Genomic DNA, 23,872 nt, shown 5'->3' with positions numbered 1-23,872 from the left:
AAGTCTCACATGTCATTCCATACGTCTACCACAAGAGGGCAGAACTGCACCTAAAATGCAGTTGTGAGCGTTTTGTTCTCAAAAACTTCACCCAAAATAAAGGGCTATTGAGAATTAATTAAAATACATTTTCAAACAGGGATTATGTGAATGAAAAAAAAGAGAGTCTTATACTGATGTCATCAAAGAGATGCATTGTTTAAAAATAATAATAATAATAATAATAATATATAAAAAAATAAATACTGGATTTAAAGGCAAAATTAAACTTTAAAAATCTTTTACACTTCAAAAAAATCACACAAAGAGAGAAAATTTTCCATATCAAAGTTTATTGCTGACATGCATGTAGAGATTTGATGAAGTACAAAAATATGTCTTTTATACAAATTTGTTTTTCATCTCTGTACAATTACCCAGTTTTTTTTTCTTTGACACCATTCTAACCAAGCAGCTTACGACATCAAACTTTCAGGCATTTAACTAGTTTCATCACGTTTTGTTTTACATCAGATTTAGATTTTCCAGTTTTAGTAAAAGACGCAAAAAAGTAACAATTCTAAAGAGAAATCTCCCAATTTATGAAACATCTGCACTAAGTGGCCTAAAAAGAAAAGAAAATCTAAGTTAAACTTAATGTTTTGTATCTTCCCTTGCAGTGTCTGTTTTTTGGAGTATTCATGATTTGCAAAACACCCACATCCACTCCAATTTCTGCTGCATCTTGGGCACGTCTTGCTAATTAGAATCATGCACTAATTGCTTTGAAATTGTATACAGAGCTCAAAAAAAACGTACACTTCTCATGCTGCAGACAGAATTTGGACATCACAAAACTGTCTATGCACGGGGGCGGGGGAGTTTGTAGTCGCTTGCGTAGGGGCATATTAATCAGAAATATTTTCTAATTTCTTTCATCTAGGTTTTGGGTACAGACTACACAACCACATCAACAGCAGCCATATTGCAACTGTACAAATTTGCTATGATATAATGGCTTTTGTGAGAACTCTACATGGACTTAGGATATAGCCTTGAGGCACTCCTTTTTGAATATAAGGAAAGGACTTTGATTTGCTCACAAAAAGTCCCTCTCCATCAAGTCACGCATATTATCCACTACAATACTGCTTTACAACCAAATATATTCACATTGAGGTGGGAAAAACTAATGCTTTCAATGGTGACTTGTGTGGAAACATTGGTGCGATTCTTCAGAATAATAATACCCTGCACTGGGTTTTGCACTATTGATGCCTTTCTGCCATTACGATGTCTTTCACACTGGCCAGAGTGAGGTATCATTCTCTCTCGCAAAATAAACTCTACATCGATTCTACATGTCATGCTAATGTGCATGATAATTTAGCTGACTTAAAATAGAGCTATGCAAAGTCAGTCACCTAATTAGTGTAGCTTAATATACCGACAGGATTGTTGCAATAATTATTCAAGAATTTAAAAAAAAAAAAAAAAAAGAGGAAAAGAGACAATAAAACAAAACCTTCACTGAAGATAGAAGGAAAAAACGTGAGAGATCACAGCAATGCTTTTGAGTGATACATGATCTCTACATTTACCATGGCAGTTGAATTAAAAACAGCAAATAAATTAAAAGGAAAACAAAGGTACGGATATACTACCAGGCTGTATGTCTTCAAAAGAGGAAATTAAAGTGGAGATTAAAAGGACAAGCCAAGCTGCTAGTCATAAGCTCAGAGATCTACAGTACTGAATGACCTTTTCATCTAATGACATGAGTGGAGCCAGACAAAGGCATTGCAAACTAAGCCACAGGTCCACAGGTCGATGCAAGCCAACTGCCTAGTATACTAAGATATATTCTAGCATCAAAATTACATATTCACTGCTCACGGTTGAGTTGAGAATCTGTTGATAATCTAAGGCAAGATATCCCACAGTTATGCTTTATACACATGGGGTAGCTTAAAACAGGACTGAAAAAAGTCAAATGACATTAAGAATCTGTTTCCTTGCAATATTCTCACACAAGAAACAGATGGAGAGGAGTGGGTTTCATGGCATTTCCTTCCTGATGATCATGAAGCAGTTAATAACCATACATGGAAATGAGCGGTAGGTAAGAGAATAAAAGGAAAAACAAAAAGAAACAATCCCCTATGCAATGGGTTTCTTTGTATCACTGTGGCCAGAAACGTTCCCTAGCGGCCAATCCTCGATCCCTGAGCTGCAGCTGAAATCTGTGTGGGGAACGAAAGCACCGGAGATACAGGACATGGCAGAAGATGCACTTTGATTGCTTGGCATGCTATCAGAGGGCGAGCGCTCTAGACGGAGGGACACAAAAGGAAAGGAGGGCTTAAGGGCTGTGCTTACGGGGCTTATCTTGGCTTAGACTTCCGCATGACTGCCGGCTCAGCCGCCCTGCTTCCTGACAGTTTCATCCCATCACCAGCTGTCCCGTACCTCGTCTTTTTCCAAGCACAGCCCCGCGATGAGTCCCTGTGTGACACACACCGAAATCTACAAAAGTACCACCTAGCTCAGCTCTCGAGAGTCCGCTGTAGTGGCATATCACACGATTCAAAGTATATTTCCATTTGGTCGAAAGCACAGGAAGCGGTGGTCTTGCACTTTCTGCTGCCTTCTGATTGGATGAAAGCAAGAGGGGAAAATAACGTACCATATCGGCCGGTTTTGATGCCAAATTATGCATTTGGTTGTATGCATCCAGACACAGATGCTAGCTGCCAACAGAAACCCATTCAAATAGAGGAAGGAGAAACATGCGCTGCTATGATTTGAGTAATATGAGGTTTTTAGCTTTCTAACTTGTGAAACTTAACATCTTCAATGGAAATAAAGAGAATAATCTTACTTAAAATGCTACCGTTTTAGTAGGAGAGGAGAGCTTATTTAGATTGTGAGGAAAAACCAAGCACTGGTTTTGACACAGAATAGTTACACAACCACAATGCTAATGCTCTTGAGCCTGTGCTTGTCTCCCCTCAACATAATGAGTCCTGCTTTCATAAGAACGGAGAGCGTTGTTAAAAACTGACTAAGAAAGGAGGAAATAGAGAGATAGAAAAAATGGTAAGAGGTAGATTTGCAGTCGTAGATACAGATGGGAGCGGAACAGACGAACTGGTTGAGGGGAACAGAACAAAAGGGTTGATCATGTGATCCGAGGCGTTCCTGTAGAAAGTGCTGGGGGAGAGGCGGATGGAAAAAGGGTGGTTGTGTGTGATCTGCTACATGATTCTGTTGGGGTATTGCTGAAAGTGTGTGTGTGTGTGTGTGTGTGTGTGTGTGTGTGTCAGATTTGGGCAAGGATTGGCATGGTGGAGGTGGTGGTGGTCAGAGTCTCATTAGACCTGTGTCCAGAGTCTGTGTCCTGGGCCGATGAATGGAGCAAGAGAGCACTGAGCTGTTCCTTGGCCCATGTTTGTGTCTGCCAGACTCACGCTGCATGCTCGCACACACACTCTCACACGCAAACGTACATAAAAGAGTGCGCCCAGTTCCGTGGCTTGCTCCACTCCCGGTGACCCCCAGGTGCTACTTCCGGAGGAAGCGCTGGGCCAGTATTGCGGCATCCAGAGGGCTGATGGGTTGAGCGTCATGGCCGAGGCGCCTCACCGGAGGCACGTTACCGAAATGCCTCTTGCTGAGGAAGTTCTTGGTCTCATGGATAGTGTTTTTCTCTTCCGCCAACAAGAGCTGTTGCCTCATGTAGTTCTCAAATTCGTACTGAGACGACTCCTCTGTCACTTTCGCCTGGGGGGGACAATAAAAGAATGTTTCAGTGATAGAAAGTACCTTATCATGTTAATGCAGTTTAAAGGAAGTTTGTATTATTATCCATGATTCAATGCCACTTAAGGCATTACATATGTTGGACCATATTTATAAGATACAAGTAAAATGAATATGTAAATAAGTCATTGGGACATACATAAATGGTCCCAATGATTTTAATGCAACACCAGTGTTAAAGCAAACTTTTTTTTTGACTCCGAGTCATCCTTCCATATTATTGTAACATCTACAAGCACTACTGACCTCCTGAAGATGTTCGGGGTGGTTAAGCTGATCGTCTATGTCCGGCACCACTTGTAGAGGGCCGCTCAGTGAGGACACAGATTGCCTATTTAAAAAAATAAATAAACAAGTCAGTCGATGACAAATGGGAATTTTCAGATCTACAGCCAAGAAACCTTTAAATGCATGACTGAAAACTGCACTGGATTGCAAAAATGTGGCGAGACATCATCCCATCACATGAATTCTTAAGAAGTTATGTGAACTCTGACAAGAAGTCTTGACTAAAAATGGAACTATAAAGTTGATCATTTCAGATGAGAGATGAGACGCACCAGGATGCGATGATGGCGCTCAGAGACTCAAGCACCTCGGTGGCAGTGAGCCTCTGCTGGGGGTCAAGCACCAGTAGCTTCCTGATCAAACACACTGTACTTTCTGAAACCCGCCCATCCCTGCGCAAATGACACAGGCACAAAGGCACATTAGCATTTCCATCTGCAATTGATATATTTCTTTTTTCGGTCTTCATTTAAAGGAATAGCTCACCAAAAAATAAAAGAGATCAAATTTAAGCCGTTCCAAACTCGTATGACTTATTTTCTTCCATGGAACACAAAAGATTTATTAATAAGTACAACTTTTAGGGTTCAGAAAGGGTGCAAAAGCACCATAAAAATGGTCCATACATCTTAAGTCATATATCAATTATACGTAAGGAACAATTCAACAGAAATCTTGACATCCAATGTCATGTCATGAAGAACATGAGTGTTTTTCATTTTTGGGTGAACAATCCTTTTAAACAAGGGCCATCACAATATTTGCCAATTAACATTTTTCAACAATTAATTCATATCAAAGCACAGAAAAATAATGGAGATACTCACTCAGGGATGGAGTACTCTGCTGCTTTAATCTTGCGGAAGAGCTCTTGAGGTATACTGTCGTAGAACGGGAACTGGCCATAGAGCATGGTGAACAGCACCACACCGAGCGCCCACATATCACTGGGTTTACCACGGTACGGTCGACCTACATGGAAACACAAAGTGCAATTTTTACAAGCAGCTCTACAACAGTTTGCTTATTCAATCAGACTACAGTGTACATATAAAACATATGCTACCAGTAGGGTCAAAATCTTATAAAGTCCCCCAAATCCTGTTCACACTTAGTTTACCACCATAAATGGGCAGAACACAATGTGCCAAAAGAGTACAAATGAGTCATGGGAGCTTTTAAAAGAGGGGTTAATTGGGTTGGTTTCTGTTTAGTAAACAGCGTGATTTGTATGGTATATTTTTCTGTAAGGTACAATTCTCTGCTTCTACTTTGACCCTACGCATGAGAAAGCGAAAGAGAGGGAGACGAGAGAGAGAGAGAGAGAGAGAGAGAGAGAGTGAGCAATGGAAAAACAGTGAGAGGAAGAGAGCGAGAGAGAGAGAGAGAGAGATAGGGAGAGAGCAGGAAGAGTAGTTCCTCTCTGCATGACTCATTGTGATGACTCACTGAAGCAGCTCTGCCTTTGTTCTGCTGTCATATTTGGCTGATTTACTCCCGGTTTCTTACTGTCATTTTACTGTGAATGGAGACCGCAAACAAGAGCTCGACTGCGCCTCTATTTAACATGCATGCTCGGAATGCACCATCTAACCAGAGCCTACATCCATAGAGGTCTTGGAAAAACCCCGAAAACACATGAAAGACAGTTCTGGAAAGGTGGTGCTGTTTGACATTTTAGCTAGTGAGTCAACTAAACGGACAAGATTTAAATGCAGGGATCTTCAACTTTGTATTGTAAAAATAGCCCTCTGCACACAAAGTTCATGTGACAAAAAACACAGTTCACAAACAAACATTTGGATGAAATAGACATTTAAATATAATTTCAGTATTGAATGAATTATATGCTTAAAATCAACATCACATCGCTTCATTTAAATCTTTAAAAACATTAAATCTCTAAAAATGTGTCTTTGAATTGAGCAAAAAACGAAGCATCTTAGAAGGCAACTGTGATGCCTTTATGCACAGGCTTTTCATACCATATGAATGTATTTACATACTTTATACATCATAAATGACAATCTTAATTGCTTTGCAATGTAAAAAAAAAAAAAAAATCTAAAGAGGCATATAATTACGTTTTAATTTTACTTAAATTACAATGTGAGGGGAATGAGACATTTATTTTCTATTAAATAATATATATTTTAGGAATATAAATGTGTTAATAAGCATTATTATAATTTTATCATATAATATTAAGGAATATATTTTAGGTTAAATACAAGCTAATCTCTACTGACAGTTTTTGTAAAGCACCGATTTTTTCAAATATCCAAAAACAATACTGACTAGCCACTTAAGTTTGTGAAAACCAAAAAAGGTCAATTTTTGCATGTTAACTATTCAGTAGGGCTAACTGGACTGTGCTACATAAACGTTTGACATAAGATAAACAGCAAGTCCCATGTACTGAAATTACATCACTTGAGTGAACTTCAATTCCGCACAGAGAGAGAGATTGTTTGGAAAGATACACCTCGTGATACAACCGCTGTTAATTTGATCCGTCGCACTGCCGAGATCTGCTCGAGGCCATGACAACAAGCTTAAGGGAAAAGTTTTGGTATCGAGTCGTTGATGATGAGCTAACAGGTCAAGTCTTGCGGCACACAACACACATAATGACTTCAATAAACCTAACTATTGCTCATCCATGCTGACGGTTTGTGACTGCTGTCCTGATTAAGGCCGTGTAGGTGGTTGGGTTTATGAGTTTTGATTACAGTGGTGACATGGAGAGTGAGTCATGTGCATCACACACAAACACACACACACACACACACAGAAGCTGAATTCTCACCACTCAGGACATCTGGGCTGATGTAGGCTGGACTGCCTCGCTGGTCCTTTAACAGATCTTCCTCACTCACCAAATGCTTGCCAAGGCAAAAGTTTGTGATGGTGATCCGATGGGTCCTGCAGCACACAAAACACCAATGACGTCAAAGAACAACCATGAATCCTCGCACTGTTTAGATTAAAAAGATAGCTTGTGAAATCCATGCGGAGCATCTTAGTAAGCATGTCCAGGTCATATTTTAAATCACAAAATGAAAAGGAAAAAATGAAAACCAAATTTTGAATAAAGAAAATTAGTTAGGACGTTATTTTTATTTTTTTGACAATTTAGCTTGTCCTTAAAAAAACGGCATAAAAAAAAAATAAAACAAAATAAAATAAACAGAGCAGATGGTTAGCGGGGAAGATTCTGGTAACATCATCCAAAATAACAAAAAAATATTTTTTGTAATTATGTTGTGTTGTGAATATGATTGCGATATTCAATTCATTCCAAGTGGTTATACATCTATACATAAAAACACACTTTTTTACACTATACATGCATATCAAAACAAAACTCTTTAACTGTTGTTAGGCGAGTCGTGTTTGTATCTGTGCAAACATGCCTCTGATATTTCATATATGTCATTAAATCTAATCTGTGGCAGGGAGCCATTCTGCCTTTCCAGAAAGCAGAAGCCAACATGACAGAACACACCATGACTGCACTTGACAAACAAGTGAGTCACCTGTGGCTTCTCACAAGCTCAGGGATGACTAATCTTTGCACTTCAGAAAGGAAAGAACAACACTTTTTTTTCAGTGACAGGCATGCAATGAAAACAAGCACTCTAACATACACAGAAACGCTTTCACGTATAAAAAAAAAAAAAAAAAAAACATTTACAATGAGCAAAACTAACACGTCAGCTGACAGAGCTGAACTGGGGGACCTCCAATGTGAGAATTCACAAAGTCACAGCTGTAATCTCCCTTCACTAAAAAAAAAAAAAAAAAAACCTCCACCACTACAGCTACATCCTCTTTTCCCATGCTTCCCCAGTTACGCTCTCACTTTCACACCCTGAAAGTGACTGTCACACTTACGCCTAACAGCTACAAACAGGCCCGTTCCTGAAGCTTGATTTTTTCCCAGCAGTTACTTACAGATTTAAAACTGATTACCATCTTCATTTAAAAGGAGGGTCATGATTAATTTAGATTAAAAGAGAACAGAGATTAGTCACAATAGACTTTGTGGAAGAAAAAAAAAGAAAAAGAAAAAAAAAAAAAAAAAGTTCAGTCTTCGCATCCTACACTGCATCTGTACCAGTTATAAATAGTTTTCAATTTCAGTTTACTTTTAGAGTTACATTAATTTATCAAATGCAACAATATTTCCATGCATGAACTGGATCTGCTAAGCTCCAGATGGCTCACACTAGAGGACAAATTATTGATGATTCGGTAAAGTTTGTGTGGTTCAAGGCATTTGAATACAATTTCAAAAGTTTTGTTTAATGATGGCTAGATGAAGCAAACTAAACTAACTTCATTTGTTTCATCCAGTTTGCATGGCAGTTTCGTGTTGTGTCGATCATTTCAAATGTACCTGCTCCTAATGTCTAAACTATTTGTTTTTGCCAGCGAGCGTTTCTCCTCAGGACATTCTCATTGCTTACTCTCCTCTTCCTGCTCATGTGAAGAGACCAGAAACCTCCCGGTCTCTCAGTGCTGCTAAAATTAGCCCCTGTTGATGGGAAAAGTTAAATGGTTTAAACACAAGAGGAAGTCTCGATGCCGAAATCCGGTCAGAACTGCCTCTGCTGGGTGAGGTTAATGTGGGATTTTGATGCAATTGTTTGGTATCGGAGTTCCTTTGCTTGGGCAAGCAGTGTTGTAAGAGGAACAAAGCTAATAGTGAAAGCAAATGTGCAGATCAGGCAATTTGTTCACTTTTATAGAGTCTTGACGGTGACCACCATATGGTGTGAAGGAGGGAAAAGAGGTATGAAGTAATGGCAACAAACGCTTGTGAAATGTGAGAGAAGCTTCTGCACTACAGGCAGTTATTGACAAATTGCTGAGGATAAACAATGCCTGCACAGGTCGATTAGGACCACCAGATTCAGCAGTTGTTTTTGAAGGCCCAAACATCTTGTCAACAAAAAAAAAAAAAAAAAAAAAAAGTGTACATGTCATGGACCACTTATGACTAATACCAAGTACTTTCCATTCCACCCAAAGCCAACAGTCTCTGCTGGCTGGGAAGGGTCACACAGACAGTAGGATCAGAGGGGTATTTGGAGAGTGAAAAAGAGAGAAAGAGAGAGAGCTCTGCCAGCGTTACGTGAGTGTGACTCAGCTCTGAGCTATGGATCCTTTGGCAGAGGGCTGTATTATCTCCAGCTGGGACACAGTGTTCTGCTTTCTTGCTGAACTGAAGCAGACAGACCAGACTGCTTGGTTTCATCACCATAGGCTCCAGTGACGAGTGCGAGTACGTGTGGATGTTTTCTTTTTTCGTTCAGCAACGATATACCGGTCCGTGCCTGTCCTTTTAATTGACTCCCGTGGAAAGGCGTAAAACGCTTGACTCAACAACGGCACATGCAAGATATTAAGACGGGGAAAAAAAAACTATATTGGGAAAAAAAAAAAAAGAAAAAGAAAAAAGCTCCCGGCTCAAATGCACTGAAACTCACGTTACTCAATTTTCATATTTTATGATTCTCCTTTCTGAAAATATTTTTGCATTGCATCTTGGTAGTTTGCCAAGCTATTTTATTTTTAGCTTTATTCTGAATTTGATTTTGCTTTCCTGTCACTTTTTAAATCAACAGGACTAGAAGAGAAAGGAAGCAGGACGGGAAGTGACAACCACAGCTCTGACATTTACCTTTTCACACAAAAATTCTAAGTGCCAACACCAGCTTTAGTAATTGGTGGGCATGCAAGTCTATAAATAAACACCAAAGTGTTGCCCACAAAGTTGACAGGTGCATTTCTGAGCAAACACCACAAACATAAAAACCACCATGACATGCTCTTCCTTGAATGTCTATTTGTACACTACCATTCAGAAATTTGGGGTCTACAAGTAAATGTTTTCGAAAGAATTTGCTTATGCTCACAAGGCTACACTATAATATTTATTTTATAAGTATTTATTTATACATTACATTTTAAAACAACAGTTTAAAAAAAAACTATTTAAATATTTAGTATTAATTTATTCCTGTAATGGGAAACCAGAAAATTCAGCAGCCATTACTTCAGTATTCAGTGTCACAGGATCATTCAGAAATCATTCTAATATGCCGATTTGACACTTTTCTCATTTCTTTTTATCAGTGTTAAAACCATGCTGCTTAATAATTTTGAGGAAACTGTGAAACTTTTTAGGACTCTTTGATGAAGTTCAAAAAGCGCTTTTTAGCACTGAATGGTAGTGTAGTCAGAAGCATGGTAGTGGCTCAAAAAAGAAAGAAAATTGCTCTAAAAATGATTTACTAACAGAAAACTTGTTTGCTGTAGGCTTGATGAAGGGGTTAATGGCAGAAAAGGTGCATAATGCATACCTTCAATTCAATCAGCCAGGACGCAAGAAGTACACTTGCCCATAAAGAGACGAGGAAAGGAGAGGAGATAAGAGAAACAAGCTCCACTCCTCCTCTCTCTACACATGCCACTGAGCTTATATGGTGTGACGGGTTTCATAATTAGACAAGCTGTGCACTTATGTGACCGAACTACAATATGCGAGAACTCAGCAGCGAGCAGCACATGCTGGCAAATGTGACAGGCAGAACTGAGGATTTTCAATTAGTCAGTAAGTCTCTCGTTCCTGGGGACATTTGAAATGGCAGAGACAACAGAACTGTGGTTAGAAGCGCACCCGTTCCACACACAAGGAAGAAAACACACATACGCATGCGGCACATATGGTGTTTGGAGAGGGTCTTTATGGATGAGGGATTGCGAATTCCGCTAGGCCTATCCGATTCACAATGCTTGCCGACCTCAGACACCTTCAAGCCAGCATGTGCGGTTTCATCACCCGCCCGCCCCCCTTCCCTGGCTCCATCATCCTCTCCTTTTTTCCAGGGAACGAACCAGGGGCACGTTCCATGCCTACTCGTTTTAACTGGGATAGCTTCCCACTGCTCACTCCCTCTCCCCTTTCAGCCTGTGGGGATGAATCACACTCTCACTAAGAGCTCAATAGGAGAGAGGTCAATGAGGCCAGACGGTGCTCCATGAAACCCCAACAGAGGGCTGAGCGCACAGAAAACTCCACCGGCACAGCAGGTAAAAGAAAAAGGAAGAGAGGAGTCTTACCTTTTATTAAGCACCATGTTTCCAAGCTTCAAGTCTCTATGCACGATGTTCTTCTACAAAGGCAAAAACAGCGAACAGTTACTATATATACCTAAAGATGTTGGCTACACTTTGGAGAGCGTGCAACCTGACAATCACCATTGCGGTATATTACAGAAAAACGCCATGTACCATCATCCAACTTAATTTAGGGTGAATCACACAGTAAACATAAAATTTCATGTGCAAACATTTAACTTCTGCAATATGGCAAACTTCCAAATAAAACAAAATATTTAAAGAGGAAAAATGGCAGGACTTCATTTTATCATTGGGAAACCAGAGTAGGTAAACAAACTCCTGACCTTGACCTTGCTAGCGCCATTAAGAAAGTTGTCAAGTAAAACAGACTATTTTGATTTCACATTGACTTTAAAACCAGTTGGCAGTTCACCTTATGCAATGCCTCCACCACTCTCACAACATCATAGAAAATAACGATGGCCTCGCGCTCGCTCAGTCGCTTCTCTTTGATGACGTAATGCTGCAGGTTGATGAGGTCGGCCGTCTTGTCGCTGAAGTCGTGGGCACAGAGGCAGTCAAGGACCAGACAGATTCGTCTCTTCATCTTCCGCACTTTGTTGGCCTCCATGTCCTCAACAATCTCACAGGAGCGGTCCTGAGATGGAGAAGTGAAAGAGATAATGCGTTAGAAAAGTTTTGTGCTGAGAATAATTGCAGGGACAGCATAAAAGTCTTTTATGCCCAGCAGTGCATTTAACAATGTGTAACAAAGCAAACGAACACATAACTGCACCATTAAGCTTTTGAATGGAGCGAAAGAAGAAAAATATAGGGTTTAAAGAACAAGATGACGCTAATGGACTGGTGGTACAAAAAGCACAGCAGCGATTCTCCTGTATGCCTCGCCAAGTGCAACAGCTTGAATGATGAAAGCCCTCCTTCGGTCACCTGAGACTGGGGTCAAACGAGGGCCATGAATCGATCGGCAGTGTGGTTTGTGTTTGCAATGGCTGTGCCTTCGAACACAAGAAGCGATCCATAATTAACTGGCCCACTCTAGAGAGAAGCTATAATAAACCAATCAATACTGCGAGCTTCAATGAATGGCCCTGACAGCACAGTACGGCTTGTTCTGCAGCCCATTTCCACCGGGGAAGAAAGGAGAGGTCTAGATATAGTTGAAAAGCAGACGCAAGAGAGCGAGAGAAAAAAAAAAGAAGGCGTCTTGCTCAAAGAGAAAGTAAGTGGTGAGTCACTGCAAGCGCTTTGTGATGAAAATGAAAACAACTGAAGGAACAATGAAGAAACAAATGAAGTCGTGGGATTGAGAACGTACAGTACAGAAGGGAATCTTTAGGCATCTCACAAATCGATTACATTTTGATTCAAAAAGACACAGCCAGATTCTAAAACAAGTCTTGGTGCATTTCAATTTCGAAAGGCGGATTGTGGATAGATGTGTACTCTAATCAGCTAATAAAAACAGAATTAACGATATAAGGTGCAAAAACGAAATTCTACATTAGACCGAAACCTTCAAGTTGTTCCAAGCCTGTATGAGTTTCTTTCTTGTGCTGAACACAAAAAAATATATTTTGAAGAATGTGTGTAACCAAACCAAACTATGAATTTGTGCGGCTCAAACCAGAACTATTTGAGAAAGAATCATGACGCATTGGTCTTACCTGGAAGAGGCCGTGATGGTGCACCACTCCTTCTTGGTTGGAGAGCAGTGACAGTAAAGAATACTCTGTATGTAGGAGCATTTTCCCTTGCCTTTCTTCCTGTGTCTCTCCTGCTGTGTCTCCACGTTCTTCCAGGGTGAGAATCTACAACAAAGGTCGAAGGTAAGAAGACACCACACCACTAGATCCTGTTCTAAACCTTCCTGGGAGTCTCTTATCTTCACAGTGATGGCATACTAAGCCATCAATGATCTTGAGGCAATACAGAGGGTCCATTAAAGGCTTTATCTACAGAGGGGACAAAGATAAGTCGCTCATATGTCCTTCAACACATCTGGACAACCATCTGAGGGACACTAGACTCAGGGGCATGGAAGAATGGGGTCAAAAGGTTAGACTCCAGGTTGACAAGCACCTTTCAGTGAAGACCCTCCAGTAACAGGCTGGTCCATAAACAAAGAGGTTTGATGGTCATCTCTGAACCAGAGTCAGTCATGAATTGGACAGTATTGTGGAGATTTGTTGTGGCAGGTCAAAGGTTCATGCAAACAGTGAGACACACAGGGGCTTTTGTGTTCAGAAGCAGTCTCACTTCCCTGGTCAGGACATGTTTGAATCACATGGGAGGGTTTTTGTAAACTGTGTCTTTCTGTATCACCTCGCATCTGGTTTTAAAAGCCATTTTGGCTGATCTGAAACCCAATAAAAATGTAAACAAGGACAAAAATGTTGTAGGGCTGGGTAAAAACAATATATATATATTTTTTCAATTAATCAAGATCTTCAGAAAGACTGATCCTTCACTGAATCCATCATAAAATATTTAAAATATTAAAAGAGTTAATAGTTATTGTAATAATGTTTCACACTATTACAGTTTTTACTGTATTTACGATGAAATAAGTGTAGACTTCGTGAGAATAAGAAAAGGAAAAGATAAAAACACCCAAACTTTTGAACTTATAATACCTGAATCAGCTCTAAAGTTTTGTGATAGTACCACTCTCTACACCTCTACACAATGCGATCACAAATAGTCACACGACATGAATTTGGAGCCAGATATAAATGGTGATCTGTCTCGCCTGACCACTTGTTCTCCCCAAGATGTTAACACCATGTAAACAAGGCCTAAAAAGTACTCACTTTTAGCTGGTAGAAATCATCCGTCCCATCCTTTCTGGCTAGACACTGCACTATACTCTGCACGGGAGAGTTTCCCAGCCGTGGGCCTGTTGAGATGGAGAGGAATAAAGAAAAGAAGTGTGAACAGATGCAAAAGTCAGTACAGAGCACAGCAATTCCCCTTGAGGCCAATCATAAACACTCTTATCACAGCACCCTGCACTACTACGTCACACTGCTATTTCCAACTGTGATTGGGTGCATTTCAAAGGCAAGATGACAGTGTGATAGTGGCATACAGGAAAAGACCTGCAGATTCAGAAGTAAAGCCGTCAATCTAAAACATTCCTGCAATTCTTTTCAAACAGAGGACTCTGAACGGAGCCTATACCCCCTCCTCCTCTCGCCTGCATAGAAACACAAAAAGATAGGGCTAGTGTTGAAGATTCACTTGCAGCACCCTAGGCAGCTTACCTAAAACAAAGGGACCAGCTCTCTTAGCATTGCTGCCAGATATCCCAGGACAAAGGAGCTTGCTGGATCTGCCGGATGACTCTCCGGCCCCTCGTTCCGAAGCACGGCGTTTAGACATTCTGCAGATCTGAAAAAGAGTTGAGAAAGCGTCAATACTCTATACATAAAACACCTTACATGCAACCAGAGAAATGTGACTTCTTGACTAAAATCGAATCTCCAAGGCATCCAAACAAAGCAACCCTATGACACTCATTCAATTCTTGCCTTGAGGGACAATAGCCAATCCAATGAGGTCTTTCAGTACACCATCAACAAAGTGTGAGTTCTAAAGAGGGCAAATAACAGGTGGGGGAAGGAGATCTAGCAAAAGTCATGCTCTCCCCGACACCTCAAAACAGTCAGATGCCATTAACAGCTCTATGCCTGTATGAATGGCAACCCATCAGGTCGCATGAGCAAAGATTAGCAGCAGGTGTGAACTGTTGATTAGGGTTGTTCCGATTCCGATACTAGTATCGGAAATTCCACCGATACCACAAAGAATTCTGGCATCGGTGAGTACTTGAACCCATGTACCGATCCGATAACATTTTCTTAAACAAGACCTATAGTTATGCCCGCTAGCTTTGCTTAATGCTGCAAATTGGAAATCAATTCTTCTTCGCTGCTCAATGCAATCACAGGACGTGGTGCTGTGTTGCCACAAGCAACCACTATTTAGAGCAGCTCAGAAGAAATACAAACTTGCTAGCACATTGCCAGTAAATCAGTTGCATATTAGGCTTGCTGCGATAGACGGTATTGGCGGTGATACCGGTGTTAAGCCGCAACACCGGTTACGTCACTTGCCCACCATGGCACCGTCCCTCACCGTCATTTAGATTTTTTTAGTAGTAATAAAAATAATTTAGTTTAGTTTAGAGAACAGACACAATGATTAAAACTGAACACGACTGCTCAATGCAGCACAATTCGAACGAACGACAGTCGCGCATAACAGATCAGATTTCATTTATCACGTGAGGATTGTGAGTCGAGCTGACTGTCAAGAAAAGTGAGGTGAGACAGACAAGACGATGGCATAAGAGTTTCAAAACGCATGTAAAAGCGCCTGTTTTAAAAATATTTTGGATTTTGAAAAGCCTGTTGACCTGCCATTTAGCCTAAGGTGATATTGTAATTTTTTTTATTTATTTGTATTTGCTGATTTTTATTTTATTGAATCTATCATTTTTTCCCATTATTTTACATCAAGGTGTATGCAGGCTGTGCCTCCAAACTTTCTTAATCGTTTTGCTAATAAATGTTCTACGTTTTATAATTAGACTATTTGTTCCTCAGTCTTTACTGATTTTCAGTTTTGTATAGGCTACCAATTTAAAATTTGTAAGTTATTTATTATTTTATATTAGTCATATAGCATGGTGTATTTTTACTCGTTTTGTTAATAAAAGTTATAGGCTATGTTCTACGTTGTATTTTGTTGTTGCTTGAATTGAATTCAAGCAATTGATGCCGAATTGCCGCTAATTTAAAGTGAAATTAAAATGCTTTTACAAGCTATTTAAAACGATGAAAAGAGGGAAAACTCAAACGACTTCCCACCACGGTGATACCGGTATTACCGGTGTTGTCACAAGTCGATTAACCGGTGGGAAAATTCTCTCACCGTCACAACCCTATCGCATATGCGACTAAATCTTCACTCTGGGCGACTAAATGATGTCTAATATTAGCCACTGGCTAATAAATACTCAGATTTTACTCGCCAGTGTGTGAGTTGGAGGCTATGTATAAGTTTAGCACAGATATATTTTCACTTGCGGAACACACTGACTGAGCGCTTCAGAGTTTCACTCCATCAAGCGATCTGTGCTATTTTTCAGATCATCTGAAGGGATGCGCAGCGCACCTGTATTTGATGTACCGTAAACTCTAGAGTGAAGCGCACGACTCGCCATCGCTTTGCTTTTTTCTCACACGCAGAGAGAGAGAGAGCGAGGGTGTCTTACATGTAGCGCATCAATTCTGCATGGTATGTTAACGATATTCTTTGCTGTATTTTCCTGTCAAAATAACAAAGAGTTCGTTTGGAATTCTTCAGCTTTTAAGAATTGCCAGGTTCTCCGGTAGTAGGCTGAACTAATGCGCAAACGACAATCTCATTGGCTAGCGCTCACCTATTATCGTCATACAGGGCTAGTCGTACATACAGCTGTATAACCAGATACACACCCAGGTATGGGATAAGTACTCGGTATCGACTGATACCCTGAGCCTAGGTATCAGAATCGGTATCGGGAAGGGAAAAAGGGTATCGGAACATCTCTATTGTTGATGTCACTTCTGTCTTAGACAATAGAAGCCCATTCACAAATGGCGCCGCTGACCACAACTCGCCCGAGAAAGGCAAACGTTCAGCACAGACGGATCTCAAATAGACTAAAATAACCCATGAATCTTGAACTCTGCTGCTGCAATTCATGTTTTTCCCCTTTCACTATTTGTAATCCTTCCGTTCCTTAATCTGCAAGGGTTTATCTGCAAATCTCTGTGGCGTAATCTGCATATTACAAGACTGAAATACTGACTGGTCTGCAACAAGGAACATTTCGAAAGCAAAAAAATTCAGATATCACAAGCAGTGCATTAATTATGGCCAAACATTCACGATAAAAGACTTCTTTCAGAGGAAAGCCTGCTTGTTTTATTGGGTTCTTGTATAATCTGATGGTCGCTTCTGTGGTTCTACAGAAAGGCAAGTGGTGCTACGGACGGATACAGCATGATTCACACAAGCCCTGGGGTTTGCACTGGTAGCAATTTGTCAGAAATATGAAATGCTACTGTTTGACACCAATGGTAGTGTGACACATGCAGCCTCTAAACATCATATCACGATGCGAGTGGGGGGTGGGAGAGCGCATTTAGCATCACGGACAGTTCTGCACCCCTTGGGCTCTTCAAAATCAATCACAACTCTGTTTAAATTAAGGCACAATACAGAGACTGGCCATGAAATCCCATTGATAAAATGATGATCAATGTGCTCTAATAGCAAATACATACAAAGTAGAACTAAAATAGCATCTGAATTTTGAATTACAGATAGCTGTGATTCACATTTAAGCTATAAGCTTGGTCGCATTGTAATTTTGAATGAAACAGACATTCAAATGTAATTCTTCAACAGATCACACAGCTTGTCGCGAGGACGTAGGAGGGGGTACAGTTGGCAGTTATTGCAGATCATTTCACACGTTTACAGCTTTTTGTCTTTCTGGAGCCAGACTGTTGACAATGTGACAGACGGGGGTGAGAGACGTGATTGTTTTCTCATCAACCCTTTTGACATGCATTATTGGAGATCTGACATCTTTAAAGCACCACGGCTTGTTTCAAAGACTGTGTCTGTGCATTGGCACAACCAAGGCTGAGAATGTGACCTGCAACCTCAAAGGAAACGAAAGACATCATGGTTGGTATTAAACCATCTGTAATAATTTTAGGTCATGCCAGACCTGAATGCAGTTTAAATGATCTCACCGACAGCAAGATGCACGTATGCTTTGAAACTTGAATCCAATTCCGAGCTACTGAATGGAATTCTCAGGAAACACACATCAGTAAACAGAAAACTGTCATTAGTTCCTCTCTCACCCCCCTGTTGTTTCAAACATGACGTTTTTCTGTGGAACACAAAAGGAGATGCTAGACGGTCTCAGTCGGCATTTGCTTTCATTGCATTGGGTAAAAAATTTATGGAAGTGAATGGTGACCAAGGCTGTTAGTCTCTAATAATAACATCATCTTTTGTGTTCCACTGAAGTAATACAAATCACAGAGGTTTGTAAAAACAATTAAATGAACAAACCTTCGTTTTCTGTTTTTTTGTGTTTTTTGGTGAACCATCCCTTTAACAACAACATGCTGATGATTAAATCATGCTATATGAAGGATTACTCATACTGCTTTGAATTAATCAGACTGAATGGATGCAGTGTGGTCATCATATGGCATTATACACACATCACAGTCATCAGAGAAGTGAAATATCATCCCTGCATGATTTAAACGCTCTGATCCACACAGTAGCAGAACATTTTAATATTCTATTAGATCTAAATATACTAGCTGTCACTGCATGCACTGCAAACTTGAGAACCTGGCAACCTCCGAGCACCGGCTGGGAGCTTGATGCAACCCGTATCAGATGCGCGTTTTTGCACACGTTTTGTTTGATATTTGGATGTCTAAGATTTGTGGTGTGTAAAAACAAGTGACTAATGTTTCCATTTATAGTTAAAGCGACAGCAGAGGGAACAGAGACAGGAGCACTGCAATGTGATCACAACCGAGTAACGTTACACGGCGTACACTGACGAACGTTGTCAACCAGCTAACTTACAAGTAAAATTATAACAACAACCACTGATATAAATGACTTCAATAAGCGTGTGTAAAAAACAAAGCTCGCGTTCTTATTAATACAACAAGCGTACTCGAGTCGTCTAGCATTTGCAAGCGAAACTTGCTTATTTTACTTTGTATTCTTGCTTATATAGTCTATGTCGCAACACGTTTAAAAAGATGACAATTTAATCGTTGCAAAAGCGCGTTTATCTAAATTTCAAGACGAAATTAAAGACCAGAAAGCCAATGAGTTCACCGTGTCCCTTTAACGGACTGTGAAAATCTCCTCAGCCGACCGACGGGCCATTTAACAACTTACCGAAACCGCCGAGGGAATCCTCTGTCTTACACTAATTCCCACTCATTTCTGGCCGATTAAATGTTCAGCAGGGGTGCACCGACATTTACACTCCACCACGAAGCGGTTTGTTTCAAGCGAACTGGAGAAATTTCACGTTAACCGACAGGGGTTTTGAAGGAAAAGCCTTCTTAGGACAACTGATCACATCTTTCCATAGCAGCACCACCTGACAACGGAAATGACGCACATGCTGTGAGTGACGGAGCGGCGCGGCCAATAGAAAACGTTGTTTGGTGTTCCCGCCCCCTTACGTGCGTTCTTGAGATTGGCATTCTTCGCTAGTGTGGAATGATAAACGTACGCACTATGTAAATGAGCAGTAGAGTACTACTGCATAACTCCAGTCAGGTTTCGACAAATGTGCATTTTGTAAAAAAAAATTAGAAAAAATAAAAAGAAAGAATGGAACTCAATCGCCATACACGGAAATACAATTATAAAACCTGACTCTTATTAAGCATTGCTAACAAAGCTTCTTGTACACATTTATTCTTGAGTAGCTACTTGAAGAAAAAAAAAAAATTTATGTCAGTAAAAAAAATTTTTTATTAATCTGAAGAGTTTTACAATACATTTTCGTGCAAGCTGTGGCTTCTTCCATTCCTCACATGTTTGTTTTTGCCTGTCATCACACAATATGGGTCAACAGCACTGGTCTACAATAGTTAATGCTATCTATAATAATAATCATATAGATCAGTGTCAACAACTGCCAGAAACAAAATAATATATCAAATATTTATAATAAATATTTTTACCAGAAAATATCAGTAGATTACTTGCTGCTTCTTTGTAATTATTTTTGAAATTTACTAGCAATTTATAAGTGAAAATTGTTTTCAGCTCCATCAGTAATGTTTATTAAAAAATATGCATGCATATTAATATAATAAAGTTTTGAGATATGATAACGTGGTTTTAAAGCTAAAATAAAGAGAATCAAGAAATATATGTTGCATTTGTGTTAAGAACATTCAAGAAATAATGTTTAATTAATTTAATAGTGGAAATTTTGTCACTTTAAGAAACTGCAGATACGTGTCAAGAATCAGTGCCAGGTGAAATAAACATGACACATCGATTACTTCCAAGACTAAAGGGTAAATAGATAAATAATAGTCCACCTCTGTTCATGCAAGTACAGCAAACCTCTGGGGTTTCTTGCATTCACAAGACCCTCGATATCGTATCCAATTTTAGATCCCCCAAAACTAACTGGCTTCACCCACAACAACAAGTTTCAATTCAGTGGGCTGGTGCAGAGCTGCATGTCAAACAGAGAGTGCTTTAAAGGGCAGTAACTGATTTAAGGCTGTGCTGTTTTCCTGTCTTGACTCAGCATGGCCTTTGCCTTAAACCACATGAAACACTTTTATAAGCCTGTGGCTAAACATTGGCCAACCCACGGTGTGTGGGGTGGAAACTGTGAATCATACTTTACTAGTGCCCATGTCTGATAAAGAAGCAGTGGAATTTGAGAAAGACTGCAAGGACAATTTCATGAGCACACTCCTTATAACGTCTGGACTTAGCATTCATAGTCTGTCTCATTACTTTTATTCTTTTACTTTCCTTCAAATAATCGTCAAAATATTACTATAGTTTTATCCTGCAAAATAGAAAATTATGAAGAAAATTGAATGTTGTGCTTATATGTTTTTGTGCAATTTGTATAACATGGAGGCTTTTTGTGAACCTTCTGCCAGTTTCTCAAAATAGGATTATGTATTTTATTTCCACAATATTTCCAAGAAATAATAAATCATTCACTTGTAGCTTCACTCTACCTTGAAAATGTGCTGAGGTCTGACACGTGTCCAAATGATTGGACCCATGTCAATAAATATGAAAGCCATCATTTAAAATAAAATTAAATGCATAATTTATAACTTTAGTTGTTTTATTTTAATATTATTTACATATTTATCAAGCAAGTTCTGAGTGCAAATAGTTTTTTTTTTTTGCAGTGTAGGTGACATGACTTGAATGAAAATAAATTTAAATTTTTTTTGTTGTTGTTGTTGTTTTTAATAATATTCATGATTTTCTGAAAGATCAAGTCATCCAGAAATGCAGCAGTGCACAGTCACATCATTTCAAAATATTTTGCTGTGGGAGTCAAAAAAGCACAGGTAATGAATATTAGAAGCTTTTTCCCATGGAGGAACAACTGTCACAGCAATTCATTCATAACTGTGTGGGTGAGAGATTCGTCTCCCACGACTATTCAAATGAACACAGGGGTTTTCAGTATTGCTTGTCTGGAAAAGTCATAACAGATCAAGTGCTTAAACAGCATGTGCCATAGAGAGACTTGGAGAGCTAGGGGGAAAATGCAATAACAGGAGCTTCTTTTCATAAAGTTTACACTCCCTTCACATACAACCACATGCAGATTTAGGCCTATTACAAAATTCTGTGCTGGGAGTTCAAAATGTTTAAATGTAGCCTAAAACTCCAGCATATCACAAGCTTACATTGAAGTGACTACTTCTTAGTGACTATTTCTATGTTCATTTCTGTAATAAGAAATAAAAAAAACATTACAGTTGTGATAACCAAAGTACTCTTTCTGTTCCCAAGATGTCAACAACGCTGCATTATTCCATTGCGCCATCTAGTGTTCACAAAGAAGCACTAACCTATTTGATTTTGTGTAACTTCATCTTTGAATGTAAGAACGAATGTACGATTTTCTGTTTACCTCAAAGGAATAGTTTAGCCAAAATTTAAATTCCTTTCAAATTTATTTACCTCAGGCTATCCAAGATGTAGATGAGTTTGTTTCTTCTTTGAAAACGATTTGAAACGTTGAAACGTCTAATAGAAACTTAACAATAATACACAAGTATATCTATCCATAATAGGCCTATTGCAGGGGTGTCAAACTCAGTTCCTGGAGGGCCACAGCCCTGCACAGTTTAGATGCAACCCTAATTAAGCACACCTGATTCAGCTAATCAAGTCATTAAGGCTTATTTGAAAACTACATGGTATGTGTGTTGGAGCAGGGTTGGAACTAAACTCTGCAGGGCTGCGGCCCTCCAGGAACTGATTTTGACACCCCTGGCCTATTGCCTATCCAGTGAAAAAGACGTCTTGTCGGAAATAGAAATATGCACAAATCAAACACTGTTTATTAGCATTTATATTATGGACTATGGACAATATTTTGGCCAGAAGTGATGGTATAAAGTTAAAACGCCTTAGTGAAGGATTTGTTTCTTAAAAACACACAGCTTTTCACTTCATAACATCCATTGATGGCCTGAAGTTGTGTGAATTACTCGTGGATTATTGTGATGTTTTATCAGCTTGTTTGAACTCTCCAGGGTTTCTGCAGGATTTTTAAGCTCAAATTTAAGACTTTTTAAAACCTGCACAAATAAAATTAATACCATGTGAGCAGGGTAGGGCAATGTCTATGGTAAACTGTAAAATTAGTGTAAAAAGCACGATTTACCGTTCAGATAGAAGTTTTCACAAAACAAAAAGTTTTATGAAATTATACTTAAACTTCACATTTCAGCCTTTAAACCATTTTTTAAGAAAGTGGATGAGTCAAAAGTATTAATTGTATTAATTCAAACAATTATCAATAAATTATTATATTAATTAAATAACATACAAACACATTTTAGTGTTTAGATTTTTATAATGAATAAAGTCTCGCACAGACACAAGTCTTTTTTCCAAGAAAACTGAATTTTAAACCAGAATATATTTAATATTGAAATAAATTAGGTTAAATATTTCAAGCGGGTTACCAACGGGTATGTTTAGGGTTAGGAGTTGGTTAGGACAATAATTAAGTGTATACAATTAAATAACTACATAATTCCTTAAAAATAATAATATACAGAATTGAATAGCAAGTGCTATAAAATTGTATGAGCTACTAATATTTAGTCATTTAGCAGATGCTTTTATCCAAAGCGACTTATAAATGAGGACAATGGAAGCAATCGTAATCAACAAAAGGGCAATGATATGCAAGTGCTATAACAAGTCTCATTTAGCCAAACGCAGTACATGGAGCAAGAGATTTTTTTTTTAATTATATAATAAATAAAAAGAAAACATAGAATAGAAAAAGAATAGAGCAAGCTAGTGTTAGAGGCCTTTTTTGCTTTTGTTAATTGTATAATAAATAAAAAGAAAACAGAATACAAATAGATTAGAAAAGCTAGTGTTAGTTTTTTTTTTTTTTTTAGAAAACAAGCAGTAAATGAATAGAGTGCAAGTCTAAAAGGGACAAGTTTTTTTTTTTTTTAAAGAATATAATTAGAATAGAGAGAGGTGTGACGTTCTTCATTCTCTCTTACATTCTTTTTGGCTCATTAAAAATTAATCTTGCTGCCACGTTCTGGATTAATTGTAAAGGTTTGATAGAACTGGCTGGAAGACCTGACATAATACATACATACATACAAAAAATAAATAAATAAAATAAAATAAAATAATTAAAAAACAAACAAACAAACCAAAAAAAAAAAACTATAGGGTCCTAGAAATCCAGTTCTGAAACTAAAGCCTCCGGCAACTCACAACAGCCCTACTGAACATGCAGATTCATTCTCTGCCAGCA

At 38.9% G+C, this 23,872-nt stretch overlaps 1 protein-coding gene across 2 annotated transcripts; it reads right to left on the bottom strand.

Annotated features, from left to right (window-relative positions):
* Positions 1 to 321: 321 nt before the first annotated feature.
* stk40 (serine/threonine kinase 40) lies at positions 322 to 22,169 on the bottom strand. 2 transcript variants are annotated; one of them, XM_058746887.1, is made up of 11 exons: positions 22,039 to 22,169; positions 14,508 to 14,634; positions 14,055 to 14,140; positions 12,909 to 13,052; positions 11,654 to 11,878; positions 11,221 to 11,273; positions 6,899 to 7,014; positions 4,917 to 5,061; positions 4,362 to 4,481; positions 4,048 to 4,132; positions 322 to 3,762 (listed from the first exon to the last, which is right to left on the bottom strand). In XM_058746887.1, the coding sequence occupies exons 2-11, from the start codon at positions 14,623 to 14,625 to the stop codon at positions 3,544 to 3,546; spliced, it is 1,311 nt and encodes a 436-aa protein (XP_058602870.1). In that variant the 5' UTR covers positions 14,626 to 14,634; positions 22,039 to 22,169; the 3' UTR covers positions 322 to 3,543. The 2 variants fall into 2 exon arrangements, with proteins under 2 accessions (XP_058602870.1, XP_058602869.1); XM_058746886.1 differs by lacking the exon at positions 22,039 to 22,169 and adding an exon at positions 19,243 to 19,479.
* Between the last annotated feature and the right edge of the window lie 1,703 nt (positions 22,170 to 23,872).

Source organism: Onychostoma macrolepis, chromosome 16 (assembly GCF_012432095.1).
Source record: "Onychostoma macrolepis isolate SWU-2019 chromosome 16, ASM1243209v1, whole genome shotgun sequence".
Lineage (NCBI taxonomy): Eukaryota > Metazoa > Chordata > Actinopteri > Cypriniformes > Cyprinidae > Onychostoma > Onychostoma macrolepis.
Note: the sequence above shows the minus strand (reverse complement) of the source record. Positions and strands in the feature narration are given on the sequence as shown.

What these genes read in the sequence shown, in the direction of transcription:
- stk40 (XM_058746887.1), bottom strand. Translation starts at nt 14,625, where the DNA reads ATGTCTAAACGCCGTGCTTCGGAACGAGGGGCCGGAGAGTCATCCGGC. An exon ending in AACATGGTGCTTAATAAAAG is followed by an intron (nt 7,015 to 11,220) that starts GTAAGACTCCTC and finishes TGTGTGCTGCAG; the next exon opens with GACCCATCGGATCACCATCA. An exon ending in GCAGAGTACTCCATCCCTGA is followed by an intron (nt 4,482 to 4,916) that starts GTGAGTATCTCC and finishes TCATTTGCGCAG; the next exon opens with GGATGGGCGGGTTTCAGAAA.